The 13,140-nt window shown below is 50.3% G+C and overlaps 1 protein-coding gene across 2 annotated transcripts in view; it reads left to right on the top strand.

Moving 5' to 3' along the window:
* LOC106735395 (uncharacterized) overlaps positions 1-4,753 on the top strand; it is a 17,252-nt gene extending 12,499 nt beyond the window's left edge. For both annotated transcript variants that reach the window (XR_001370739.2, XM_014589730.2), the window contains exon 2: positions 4,143-4,753. Coding sequence is in view for 1 of the 2 variants with exons in the window: in XM_014589730.2 (XP_014445216.1) it covers positions 4,143-4,697 (555 nt within the window). In the remaining variant the exon portion in view is untranslated. The remainder of the gene's footprint in view (positions 1-4,142) is intronic.
* Positions 4,754-13,140: the final 8,387 nt, after the last annotated feature.

Raw genomic sequence — 13,140 nt, forward strand, 5'->3', positions numbered from 1 at the left:
TCTCTGTCTCTCTCTGGTGAGCACATATGCCCTATGGCAAAAACTAAAATAATAATAATAATTAATTAATTATTAATTTCTTTTTTAAAAGTTGGAGCCAGACCTCATATCTCAAAATGGATCATACATTTAAATTTTAATACCTTTTAAACACCAGGAAAAAAAAGAGAATCTTTCAAAATCATATTGGCATGGAAACTATCTTATTAAGTATTACACAAATCCTAGAAGCCATAAAGAAGACTGATAGTCTCACGCCGGGCGCGTGTGGTGGGTGCCCAAGATCCCAAGAGGAGAAGGGATTGCGGCGTGGCCATCCCCCATCTGGGGGGTGATTTCTCGCTTTCTGTCTCTCTGTCTCTCTCTATCTGGCGAGCGCACACGCCCTATAGCAAAAACCTCTCAAAAAAAAAAAAAAAGAGAAGACTGATAGATTCAACTACGGTTAAAAAGAAAATCTAAATGGCAAAACCCCAGCCCTAACCATCATAAAAAATATAAAAAGGAAAAAAAAAAAAAAAAAGACAAATGACAAACTGGAAAAATATTTACCGTTCATATCATAGGGGACTAGATTCCTTAACATATTGAGTTCCTGTACACAATAAGAAAAACAAGGCCAGCCCTGTGGCCTAGAGCTTGAGTGAGCCAGATCCCTCATGGCCTACCTTGGTTCAAAGCAGTTTGAAGTGGTTTCAATCGCAGCTTGAAAAGACCAATAAGAAAAAGATCAGTAAGCCAATTTTTAAAATCAGCAGCGAATTTGCAGAGGCAGTTCCTAGAAACAGACTATTCAAATGTCTCTTTCATATGGGAAAACCCATCAATTTCACTCAGATAAGATAAATGAAAATTAATTCCACATAGATACAGTTTTCTGTGTAGATACCAGTTTGATAACACTTTGGCAAAGGTGCGGTGACACAGGCTTGCTCACACTGTCGCTGGGAGTGTAAACCGGAGCAATTCTTCTCTCAGAATTACAAATCACGTGGCCTTTGACCTTTGATTCCCTTCAAGGAATTTACCCCACAGGTACCTGCACTCGTGCAACACGAGGTCCATGTGAACTATTCTATGCAGCAGTTCTGTCTGCACTAGCAAGACAGGAAACAGCTAAATGTCTGACAAAACCCCGGGGACCAGGGCCCAGCCAGGTGGTACAGTCCACAGCGTCCTGGACTGCAGTGCTGGAAGCCACAAGGCTAACCAATTACAGTTTCAAGTCCCCAGTCACCTTGAAAACACGTCAGGTGTGTGTGTGCAGCCGCCCAAGATCCTGAGAAACTGGAGACCGGGAGAAGGGGATTGTGACGCGATGAGACCCTGTAGAGGGCGCTTTCTCTCATGCATGTACATGAGCTCACTACCATAATTTTTTTTTTATTTAAAAAGAGGGGGACCAGCAGGTAGCATAGTGGTTAAGGTGCTCCCACATGGCCAACCATGGTTTGAGTCCCAGACCTGGTGGCTTTCTCTCTCTCTCTCTTTGTGTGTGTCTCTCTCTGGTCAAATTAAAAAATAAGTGAATGAATAAATAAAATTAAATAATAAATAATTCTTTAAAACATGTAAAAAGAGGAGACTAGGTAAATAAATTCAGTAGAGCCATACAATGAAATACCAAAACTAAATAAGAAGAGGAAGTTCTTTATTTAATGGAAAGGAGTAAACTCTTTTCTAGTCCGCTGGGTGCAGTGGTCGTGTACAAGCCAGGATTCAGACGCACCCACACTCCAGACCCAGCTCGGTCACCCACTAGGTGCATGACCTGGGGCTGGCTTCTCAAGCTCTCAGGTCTCACTTTCCCCCGGGCTACGTTGGAGGACTAATGTAAAAGCTTGTGCACGACTTTCAGAACACGCTTCATCTCTCAAAACCTGTGAGCCAGTGTCATTATTATTCCCATGGCCTTGGTGCCTCTTTCCCCTTTTCTGGGATAGTCCTCAGACTAGAACCTTCTCCCCACCCTCCTGGAATCAGAATAGACTCTTAGATCAACATCCTTTTATGTGTGTGTGTGTGTGTGTGTGTGTGTGTGTGTGTGTATGTTTTTGTTTTTGTTTTTTAGCGAGAGAGATGCATGTGCTTGCTAGAGAAACAGAGAGAGATGGAAAGAGAAATCACCCCCCAGGGGGGATGGCCATGCTACAATCCCTTCTCCTCCATTCTCCTCTTTGGACTTTGGGCATGGACGCACATGCGCCCCTCATGAGTTTAAGCCACCAGGTCCAGGACTCAAACCGTGATCGACTACATGGGAGTCCAGCAACCTGACCACTACGCCATCTGCTGGTCCCTAGACCAACACCCTTTATCAAGTGCCCACTTTTGCTTGTTACAGCCTCGAGAATTAATGTTAGGGCTGACTCCACAATACAGGCAATGCACTGCTCCAGAGAGGCCGGATCACCCAGGGTGACAGTGGTTTGAACCTCCAGCTGAGTCAGTCTGAAACACACTGGGCACACACGCAATTTTCCAGTGTCTGATGGGCTGAAGGACAGGAGGAAAGGAACCGTGGGGTGACTAGGCCCTGTAAAGGGTTTCTCTCTCCCTCTCTCTCATGTGCATATTCATTATTGTCGTGAATAAAGAAAAAAATGAAGAAGTATTCTATTTCCAGGCTTGAATTCACTTGCCCAGAGGTCACCTAGGGACAAACTGGACAGCAGGGAAACAGGCCTGGATTGCCGGCCCCAACGCAGTTTTCTCTCTGCTACACCAGCTGCCTCTCTGAGGCGGGGAAAACTCATCCAGCCACCCATTGATTCATCTTTTTATTTGCCAGAGGGTGTGTGTGCTCCTCAGAGAGAGAGAGAGAGAGAGAAAGCACCCCCTGGTGTGGTGTAATCACGCCACGATCCTTTTCCTTCCATATCTCCATCCAGTCAGGATTTAGGTATGCACACACATGTGCTTGGCATGTTTTTAAAGTCCTGGGGCCAGTCCTGTGGCTCCCAATGCACTGCTTAATAACAGCACTCTGGGGCCGGCCCAAGATAACTCACTTCTCGTGATGTCTGGCAACAAAACACTCCCCTGCCCGAAAGTGATTTGAGTGGACTTCGTCTGGGGGAGAAGTGCAATGACTCACACGTGCGCCGTGGCCTTGGGGATCCCTCAGCACTTAAGAGGAGGCAGTGGGCACTTCCCGAGTCTGAGGGGTACTGTCTCTGCTACACAGATAGTAGGGTGTCGGTGCGTCTCTAAAGAGGACACAGGAAAGAGAAAAGATGACCTTCCTGTCCCTGTGCCTTGGGAAGGCTGGGGGTGTTGGCAACATGCACGGTAGGTGGAAAGAGCAAGAATTCAGAGCCAGGGCCGTCACGTTCTTGCTATGTGCTCTCGAGCGAGTCGGTTTCTTTCTTTCTTTTTAATTTTTTTTTTCTTTGAGAGGTTTTTGCTATAGGACGCATGCACTCGTCAGAAAGAGACAGAGAGACAGAAAGCGAGAAATCACCCCCCAGGGGGGATGGCCACGCCGCAATCCCTTCTCCTCCATTCTCCTCTCGGGATCTTGGGCACGCACGCACACACACCCGGCGTGAGTTTAAGCCACCAGGTCCGGGACTCAAACCGCGGTCGACTACGTGGGAGTCCAGCGACATAGCCATTATGCCAACTGCTGGTCCCAAGTTGGATAACCTTTCTGAGCCTCAATTTCTTCTAACCTACTCAAGGGCATTGCTTCAGCAATTCGCTATGTTTTTCGTTTTGTTTTGTTTTGTTTTTAAGTTTGATATAGGGTACATATTAGTACATATTCTTAGTAGAGACGGAGAGAGAAAGGGAGAGTGAAAAAGCATCCCCCAGGGGGGATGACCACACCACAGTCCCTACATTTCGATTCTCTCAGAATTTTGGGCACGCGGGCTCACACACTGGCCATGTTTTTCAAGCCACCGGGTTTGGGAGGCAGACGCAGAGTCGGCCTGTGGTACCAGCTGCCTTAACCTCCGCACCATAAGCTGGCCCTGCCTCAGCAATTCTCACCTCTTTCTGTCAATGTTTTGGTTGACAGTAGATCATTTCCTTCCGCATGTAAATATGCTGTTATTTCCCTGTCTTTTCAAAACTCCCCTTGGTTGAACCTGCTTCTCCAGCCAAAGAACACGCCATTTCTTTACTCCCTTTTACAGCTAAACTGCTCAGAAGATTGCCTGCACCCACTCTCCAACTTCTCCCGGCCCTTCTCTCATGAATGCGTTCCCGCCGCGCTCACCGAAGCTCCTCCCGTCAAGATCGCCACCACTGGCCTGCCGGTTGCCGGGTCCACTGGGCAAGCCACCACCACGTCCTCTCGCCCCACCTCTCGACACTATTGCACAAAACCGACTGCTCGCTCCTCTTGGGCCCACTGCCCCCATAGGTTTTCAGGACGCCAGCTCTCCTGCTTTTTCTCCTCTGCTTCACTGGCCTCACTTATCTTGCTGGCTCCTCCTCTGGCCCCAGGAAGCTGGTGTGGCTCGGCCCCTGGGCCCCGACTCTCCTCCATCTACATTCTCAGCCAAGGAGACCTCAGCCACTTTCTCGGCTTTCAGTACCCCTGCCTGCAGAGGGCTCCGAATTCACATCTCACTTCAGTCCTCAGTCCCACATTCCGGACTCTACCCAGTACCCAACGGCCTCTCAGCATCCTCTCCTGGTTGTCTGACAGAACTCCCAGTAGGCCCATGTTCAAAACTGACTTCTAGGGGCTGGCAGGTGGTGTGGTGGTTAAGGTGCTGGACTCCCACATGGTTGACCACGGTTTGAGTCCCGGACCTGGTGGTTTGCTTTCTCGCTCTCTATCTGTCTCTCTGGTGAGCACATGCTCCCTTGAGCAAATTTTAAAATAATAATAGTAATAAATAAAATTAAATAAAATAATTTTAAAAAGCAATAACAAATTGACATCTGGTCTTCTCCTCCAACAAAACCTGCTGTGGGGCCAGACGGGGGCACAGAGGAAAGCCTGAGGCTCTGTGATGCTGACTCCCAAGGGAGAGCTCTGGACCAGTGTCCAGACCCTGGACTGGCTGAAGGGGTTGTAGCACCAAGCCCTGCTGAGGGTCCTGTCTCTCTTTCTCTCCTGCTCATGGAAATAAAAACCTGCTTGTTCTGTAGTCCCCTCACCCATGGAACGGGGAGGGGGTGTGGACCTCTCACCTAAGGCCATGCTCAAGAATAAATGACCCTGCAGCTGGAGAGGATCTAGCACGTTCCTTGCATGTAGTTGGTGCTGATACATGGCAACGGAGAGGATGCTTCAGGGGAAAATAGGCAGGGAAGTGGAGTGGAAACTGATGCAGAACGCTGTGCTGGGAGACAGCCTGGCTGCAGGTTCTGAGGGACGCAGTCCTAAGGACAGGAGCCGCCGTGCAGAGCTGGCCGGGGATGGTGGGAGTGGAGGAGGGGCCGAGGTCCAGCTAAAAGTCAAGCCTGAACTAAGGCCCTGGGCAGAAAGCGTGGGGATGTTTGCCTTCTTCAGATCTCAAAGCAAGAAGACACAGTAAAGGGGCCAGGTAGCAACACAGTGATAATACAACTGGACCCACGTGGGAAAGGTCTTGGGTTCGTGTCCCAGGACTTCCTTGAACACCCTGGTGAGCATGTGCCTATGATCCAGGCTTGCCGAGACTAGGAGTGGATGCCAACATGAAGACCCTGTTGGGGTCCCTCTCTCTTTCAAGAAAAATAAACTTAAAAAAAACAAACAAACAAACAAAAAAACTGGTCCAGCAGTGTCATTGTTACGTCACTGGACTTCCACGTAATCCACAGCAGTTTGAGTCCCAGACCCAGCAGCTTAAAACTCACGCCAGGCACGTGTGCGTGCATGCCCAAGATCCCAAGAGGAGAATGGAGGAGAAGGGATTGTGGCATAGCCATCCCCCCGGGGGGTGACTTCTCACTTTCTGTCTGTCTGTTTCTCTCTGTCTCTCTGATGAACACACTCGCCCTGTAGCAAAATATCTCTAAAAAAAAAAAAAAAAAAAAAAAAAAAAAAGAAGGTAAAGTATCTAGATTAACTACTTAAAAAGAGTTCTCAGGGGACTTCACCCAGACAGGCTCCAAGGGATGAAAGCCATCTTTCTCTTGCCAACCTAGCCCCCTAGAATCTTTCTTCGAAAGACTCAATCACTTGCTGCTAATGACATGGCACTTAGCACTTCCCTGTTCAGCTAGAGGCCAAAGCACTGAATAAGGCCTTGTCTCCCCCAGATACCCCAAGCTTCTCCAGGGCAGGGACATCCATGGAGCCATCTGCTCCAGAATGTAAGAGGCCCCCACATAGTTCAGATTGTTAAAGGGAATGCAGAGGTGCTTCTGCTCCAGGCAGGAGTACAGGAAATCTCTAAATACGTTTCCATTTCCTTCAGACCTTCACTCAAATATTATTTTTTTAGTGAGGTCTTCCCTAGCCTCCCATCTAAAATATTGATTCTGGCGCCAGCAGGTGGCATGGTGGTTCAGGTTGCTGGATTCCAACATGATCGATTGCAGTTTGAGTCCCAGGCCTGGTGGCTTACTTTCTCACTTTCCTTCTCCCTCTCTTTATTACTCTGTCCCACTCTGGTCAAATTAAATTAAATAAATGAATAAAATTCAATACAATAATTATTTAAATAAATAAAGTATTGATTCTACACACTGCTACCACCACCAACACACACACAGTGCCTCTCCCGGCCTTGCCCCATCTCAGCAGTGGTCACTGTCCTGTCATATCCAGTCATCTGTCAGTACCCACAGGAGATTGCTTCCGGGAGTCCTCTCCCCTTACCAAAATCCACAGATGCCCAAGTCGCTTATATCAGATGGCACCATGTTCGACCTACACACATCCTCCTGTATACTTAAATCATCTCTAATTACTCATGATACCTAATACAATGTAAATGCTAGGGAAATACTTGATGTACTATATTGTTCAGGGAGTACTGACAAGAAGAAAAAGTCTGCAATATTCAGAACCAACGCGACCATCGTAGGGCTGAGCACGAAGCACATGTCCGCGACAACATAACCTTTTCTATCTACGGCTGGTTGAACCGGTGGATACTTAAGGCCCACGATATGTCATTTATGTCCTGTTGTCTTCTCCACTAGAAGAAAATTCAAATAAGCCAAGGATTTTCCCCTGTTTTGTTCACTACTGTATCTCCAACTCTTAGAATAACACCAGGATGAGGCCAACAAGTGGCGTGGTGGTGAAGATGCTGGATTCCCACAGGGCCAACTTAAACTATGGTTCAAGTCCCAAACCTGGCAGCTTGAAAAAAGTCATAACGAATAAATAGATCAATAAATAAGCTTCTTTGTTTTGAAAGTGTTTGGAGGGGCTGGATATTGGTACAGCAATAAATGCAATGCTCTGCAAGGCTGGGGTTCTGGGTTTGTGTCTGGAGACCTCCCTGAATGCTCCAGGTACCCAGTTATATATATATGTCCCAAACTCTGAGACTGGCTCAGGCTAGGGGTGAATTGCAGCATCAGGACCCTCTTGGGGGCTGCTGTCTGTTTCTTGCTCACAGAAGAAAAAAAATTTTTTTTGAGTTTTTTTTTTAGAGTTTTGTTTTTGTTTTTGTTTTTGCTATAGGGCACAAAAACAAACGAACAAACAAACAAAAACAGAAAAAGACAGACATTCTCCCCCAGAGGGGATGGCCATGCCACACTCCCTTCTGTTCTCAGATTTTAGGCACACACACACACACACACACACACCCAGCATGAGTGTCAACCCATCGGGTTGGGGACTTGAACTGCAGGCAAACATATGGAAATCCAGCACCTTAACCACTGAGCAACTTGTTGGCCCCCAAACAAAAAAACTTTAAATACACACACACATAAAGAATAATGCCTGAAACAGCTTGTGGGTTTCTCTGGGGAGACAAATACGTTTTTTGGAATGAACAAACTATAACCACCCTCGTTTAAGTACTTGTCCCGAGTTCGACACGTTCCTGAACATTGTTTAATTTCTCAGCTCATTTACTCACATCACCGCCCTGCCCTGCGATGGAGCGTAATTTACACTTCCTAGGTGAGGACTCTGTGTCTCTGGGAGGTTAAATCACTTGCCCCAGGTCACATTCTTTATATATGGCGGGGAGGCAGAGCTCTGGCTCCGAAGGCAGCCATTACTGTACAAGACACGCTGCCTTCAGGAGAGAAGGTGGAGAGAGAAAGGAAGGGACAACAGGGCGGGCACGGGGAGCAGTGAGGGCGTGCTGCTCCGAGAGGCCAGATCCCACATGGCTCCTATGCTTCGATTCCCGACCTGGCCAGCCTGAAACGCACCAGGAACACACATAAATGCCCAAGAGCTGACAGGCTGGAGGGCTGCAGGAGGGAGAGTGTGGCATGACCAGACCTGCAGAGCGTGCTCGTCTCTCTCATCAACACCCACTCTATCGTGAATAAAGACAGTAATTTTTGTTAAGGTTTTTGCCATAGGGTGTGTGTGCTCACTGGAAAGAAACAGAGTCAGTGAGAGGGAAAGTGAGAAATCACCCCCCAGGAGGAATGGCCACACGGCAACACCTTCTCTTCTTGGCATCTTGGGTACTCACACACCTGCTCCCAGCATGAGTGTCAAGCCCCAGGTCCGGGACTCGCACTACGGTCAACCGTGTGAGAGTCCAGCACCTTAGCCACCGTACTACCTGCTGGCCCTGAAAATAAATGATTTTTAAAAAGAAGAGATGACAGAAGACTCATGGGAAAAACTGTCTAGCACTGAAGACCACACGTCCAGCGGGACATCTGTGATCACAGATGACCTGAGTCTACGCCGTCAGAGGCAGGAGCCACCAGGCTATGGAGTATCTGAAATGTGACCAGCACAGCAAGGAACTGAAGCTGCAATTGGCTTTCTTTCTTTCTTTTTTGCTATTGAGTGTGTGTGCCCACCCGAGGGAGACAGGTTGGGTGGGAAGTCTCTCCCGGGGGGAAGATGGCCACACCACAGTCCCTTCTCCTCCATTCTCCTCTTGGAATTTTGGCTACACATGCACACACACCTGGCATGGCTTTAAGTTACCAGAACCAGGATTCGAACCTCAGAGATGACCATGTAGAATCCAGCCACCTTAACCACCATGCCATCTGCTGGTCCAGTTGGACTTAATTGTAATTAATTTAAACTTAAGTAGTTACACCTGGCCAGTGGCTTCCATTATTAAAGAGAACAGCTTTTTTTCTTTTCTTTTCTTCTTTAAGACGTCGGTTAGATTTGGTGACCAAGAATGCTCTCAGTTGCTCATGGCATGCAGGCCTGGTAGGACAGGGGACGGGGCGAGTGAGCCCCAAAGGTACACTGTGTAATCCTTATGAGCGCCCAGTGAGGGAAGGGAGTACCGGTTGGGTAGTCCTTATCGGAAATGCTTGGGACCAGAGGGCCTCAGGTGTCAGGTTTCCTCAGAGCTCAGAGTATTTGGACACACATAATTTAGGGACAGAACCCAGGTCTACACATGAGATTCACTTACGCTTCATATGCCCCTTATCTACCATATTGTAGTATGGCAGCACTGTGGCTCGTCCCATGAGGTCACGTGTGGAATTGTCCACTTGTGACATCACGTCGGCATCCAAAAAGCTTCTGATTTCTGGGGTAGCATCCCCTTTGGGCCGTGCAAGAGGGTCCCAGGTTCTTTTTTTTGGAGAGGCTTTTTGTTATAGGGTGTGTTTGCTCGCCAGAAAGACAGAGAGACAGAGAGCAAGAAATCACCCCCCAGGGGGGTGGCCACACCGCAATCCCTTCTCCATTCTCCTCTCGGGATCTTGGGCATGCACGCACATGTGCCCGGTGTGAGTTTAAGCCGCCAGGTCCGGGACTCTAACCGCAGTCGACTACATGGGAGTCCAGCGACATAGCCATTACGCCAACTGCTGGGCCCAGGTCCCAGGTTCTTGCTCTGAGTCCTGCTGTGCACATGCCCTGATGACTCTGCCTGGCCAAGGCCGGGGTGGGCTACAACGTGAAAGCACTGGTGGCAGTCCCTCCCGTCCTCTCTGTCTCTTCCTCTCACAAAGTGGTGAGATAAATAAGCTTTTAAAAAAGTTTTGGATTTTGGATTTGCAGATTAGGGATGCTCCCCTTGGATTTGTTTACCCAGTCTGCTGAAGGTCAGAGATGGCGTAATACAGTCAGGGTCAATGTGCCTGGTGCCTCGGGATCCTGGTCTTCAACCTTGAATTGGAGGAGCTTCCTCACCCCCACCCTGACACTCGTGGGTGGGAAAAGGCCTTACGCATGACCGTTCTCAGGCCCCTTTGAGGGTGGAGTCTGCCTGGCAGATCTCACACAGGCCTCCCAGCCTTTACACGGACTCATAAATGTTTGCTGCAGTGCATAAACAGGGGACGGGACCAAAGCAAGGAGCGATTTCTGGCAACTGGAAGCCAGAGGGAGGGAGAGTCTTTGCTCGGTTCCTAAGTCACACCACCTAGGCAGCTGTCCCCAAGGCTGACAGTGCCTTGAGCATCACGAGGGGCAATTCGTTAAAGAGGACACTTCCTCGGCAGATGGCATAATGATTACATTGCTGGACTCACACGTCAGCCGTGGTTCAAGTCCTGGCCCGGACCCGGCAGCTTAAACTTACACCAGGTGCATATGCGTACACAAAATCCTGAGAGGAGAATGGAGGAGAAGGGATTGTGGTGTGGCCATCCCCCCCGGGGGGGTGATTTCTCACTTTCTGTCTCTCTGTCTCTCCAACAAGCACATGCACCCCATAGCAAAAACTGTTCTAAAAAATAAATAAACAAACAAATAAGACACTTCCCAGGCCTCACTCTCTGATACATCTATTTAATAACTCTGGGGTGGGAGCCAAGAATCAGGTTTTATTTTGCTTTTTGCTTTTTTTTTGAGAGGTTTTTGCTATAGGGCGCGTGCACTCGCCAGACAGACAGAGAGACAGAGAGAAATCACCCCCCAGGGGGGATGGCCACGTTGCAATCCCTTCTCCTCTGTTCTCCTCTCAGGATCTTGGGCACGCACGCACACACGCCTGGCATGAGTTTAAGCTACCGGGCCCGGGACTCGAACCACGGTCGACTACATGGGAGTCCAGCGACATAGCCATTATGCTAACTGCTGGTCCCAAGAATCAGCTTTTTAGTTAAGGCTCTCCCACCCCCAACACCCACAGCAAACCCAACTCTGGACGCAGAGCTCTCCATTTGAGAAATTCTGATGTGGGGTGAGGCTAGGAGAGCAGATGAGCGCCAGGGCTGGCAACCACTCAAAGGGAAAATTCTGAAGTTGAAATGAAACTTCGAGACACGTAAAGGCGCTTTGTGTATTTTCCCTGCATTGCAGCAGGAAGAGGGAACTTGGGTCACCTGTGTTCAGGTCTTCTCCACCCGGCACCTAGAGTGTTGGGGCGGGGTCACCTGCAGGGTCCTGGCAGCACCTGGACATCGGTGGCAGCTGATCCCGAGGAGGTCCCGGTTATCAGAACCCCAGAGCCCAGCGAGCCAGCGGGCTTCGCCTCTAAGCCGGCTCCAGCCGCTGCTAACCCCCTGCCCCTCACCCCTCCGGAGCGAGACATCTCACAGTCATTTGCTCCATGCTTCTTGTGGAGGTCTTGATTTCTGCTCTCCAGTTTGTGGGTTGAGGCTGTGTGGGTGTGGGAGAGGAGTCGGGTATTTCTACGTCTCTGCATTTTCCTCCTGAGCTGGGAGGGCTTTCACTTCCTCCTGAAACTCTCGGCGGTCCAGCCAAGAGCCCTTGGCCCACCTCCCCCAACCCCTCCAGCACCAGGGACACAGAGAACGGGCTGCCCATGGCTGTGCTCAAGTGCTGGCACCTCCAGCACCAGGGACACAGAGCACGGGCTGGGCTGCCCATGGCTGTGCTCAAGTGCTGGCAACCACTGAGCAGCAAAAGGAAGCAGCACAACAGTAACCTCCCGGGGCAGGTGCTCTGGGCGGTGGCGTGAGCAGCAACAGAGGCACAGGGGAGCCCCGTGGCTCCAGGCCAACCAGGCACCTCTCTGACACCACTTCCAAGCCTGTCAGTCAACCTCTTCTGCCCCCGCATTCAGCCAGGTTAGAGTGGCTCTCAGCCTGCCCCCAGACACCCCCAGCTGGTCTAGTTCTACACGTGTGGGTCTTAGGGGTCTACCAGACTGGAGCCCAGAGCCAGGAGAGGGGTGCATCTCTACCAGACAGGCCTGACAACTTCTCCATTCAACCTCCCTGAACCTGTCTCCTCTTTCCAGCAAAGGTATTTATATGCAGATTAGTGGAGGGTAAGAAAACCCGGTAAAGGGCTGCAGGTGTCAATCAACCCTGGCAGTGGCTGGCCGGAGTTATAAACGAATATTGAAAAGGAATCCCTTTCCTTTTCTCCTCTGAGCACAAAGTCCACAACTATCCAGAAAGCAAAGACCGGCCCAGCACTCCAGCCCAGGTAGGAGCCTTGGAATGGTGGCCCTGCGGCCCGGTGCTCTCTCACAGGGTGTTCACCCAGGCAGTGCGGTGCGGTGCGGTGTGGGCTCAGGCATCGGAAGACAGAGCTTCCACCATCTGTTCCAGAAACCCCTTGGCTTTCTGCTGGAAACCTTCAGACCCTAAAATAACTGGGGAAGCAGTTGCCCAGCTCTTCTAGAAGGGAGACCAGACACAGGGCTGGGCACACGGCCAGAGCCTGCAGAAGCCCATAGGAGAACGAGTGTCCTGTCCTCTCCCTCACCCCTCCTTCTCTTGGGGACTACTTGCCAACCAGCTCCAGGAGGCTGGCCCCTGGGTCCCCGACAGCCTACTCCCACCAGGCTCGGTGACGTTCCCAGGGCTGGAACTCGGCCTGCCCGAGCTGGTGCCCGCTGAAGTGAGTGCCCGCGGCAGGAGCACAACGCCTGTCACCGGTGACTCAGCGCCCGTGAGGTCAGAGCCTCCACAGTCAGGGCACTGTCATCCACTCAACCAGGGGTGGGGGCGGGCCGGGACAGGCGACCCCCAGGGCCCAGGCAGGAGGGGGCGCTGGCACAAACGCCAGCTCACGTGGGAACACTCCCCAGCTAAGGCGGGCCCTTGGAGTAACCGGACGCCGATGCGCGAAGATTCGTGGGGACATGGGGAAGCCGAACGGAGCCGGTTCCGAGAACACACCAAATCTGTACACGGCTCGCGGGG

Source organism: Tupaia chinensis, unplaced genomic scaffold (assembly GCF_000334495.1).
Source record: "Tupaia chinensis unplaced genomic scaffold, TupChi_1.0 Scaffold000374_1, whole genome shotgun sequence".
NCBI lineage: Eukaryota > Metazoa > Chordata > Mammalia > Scandentia > Tupaiidae > Tupaia > Tupaia belangeri.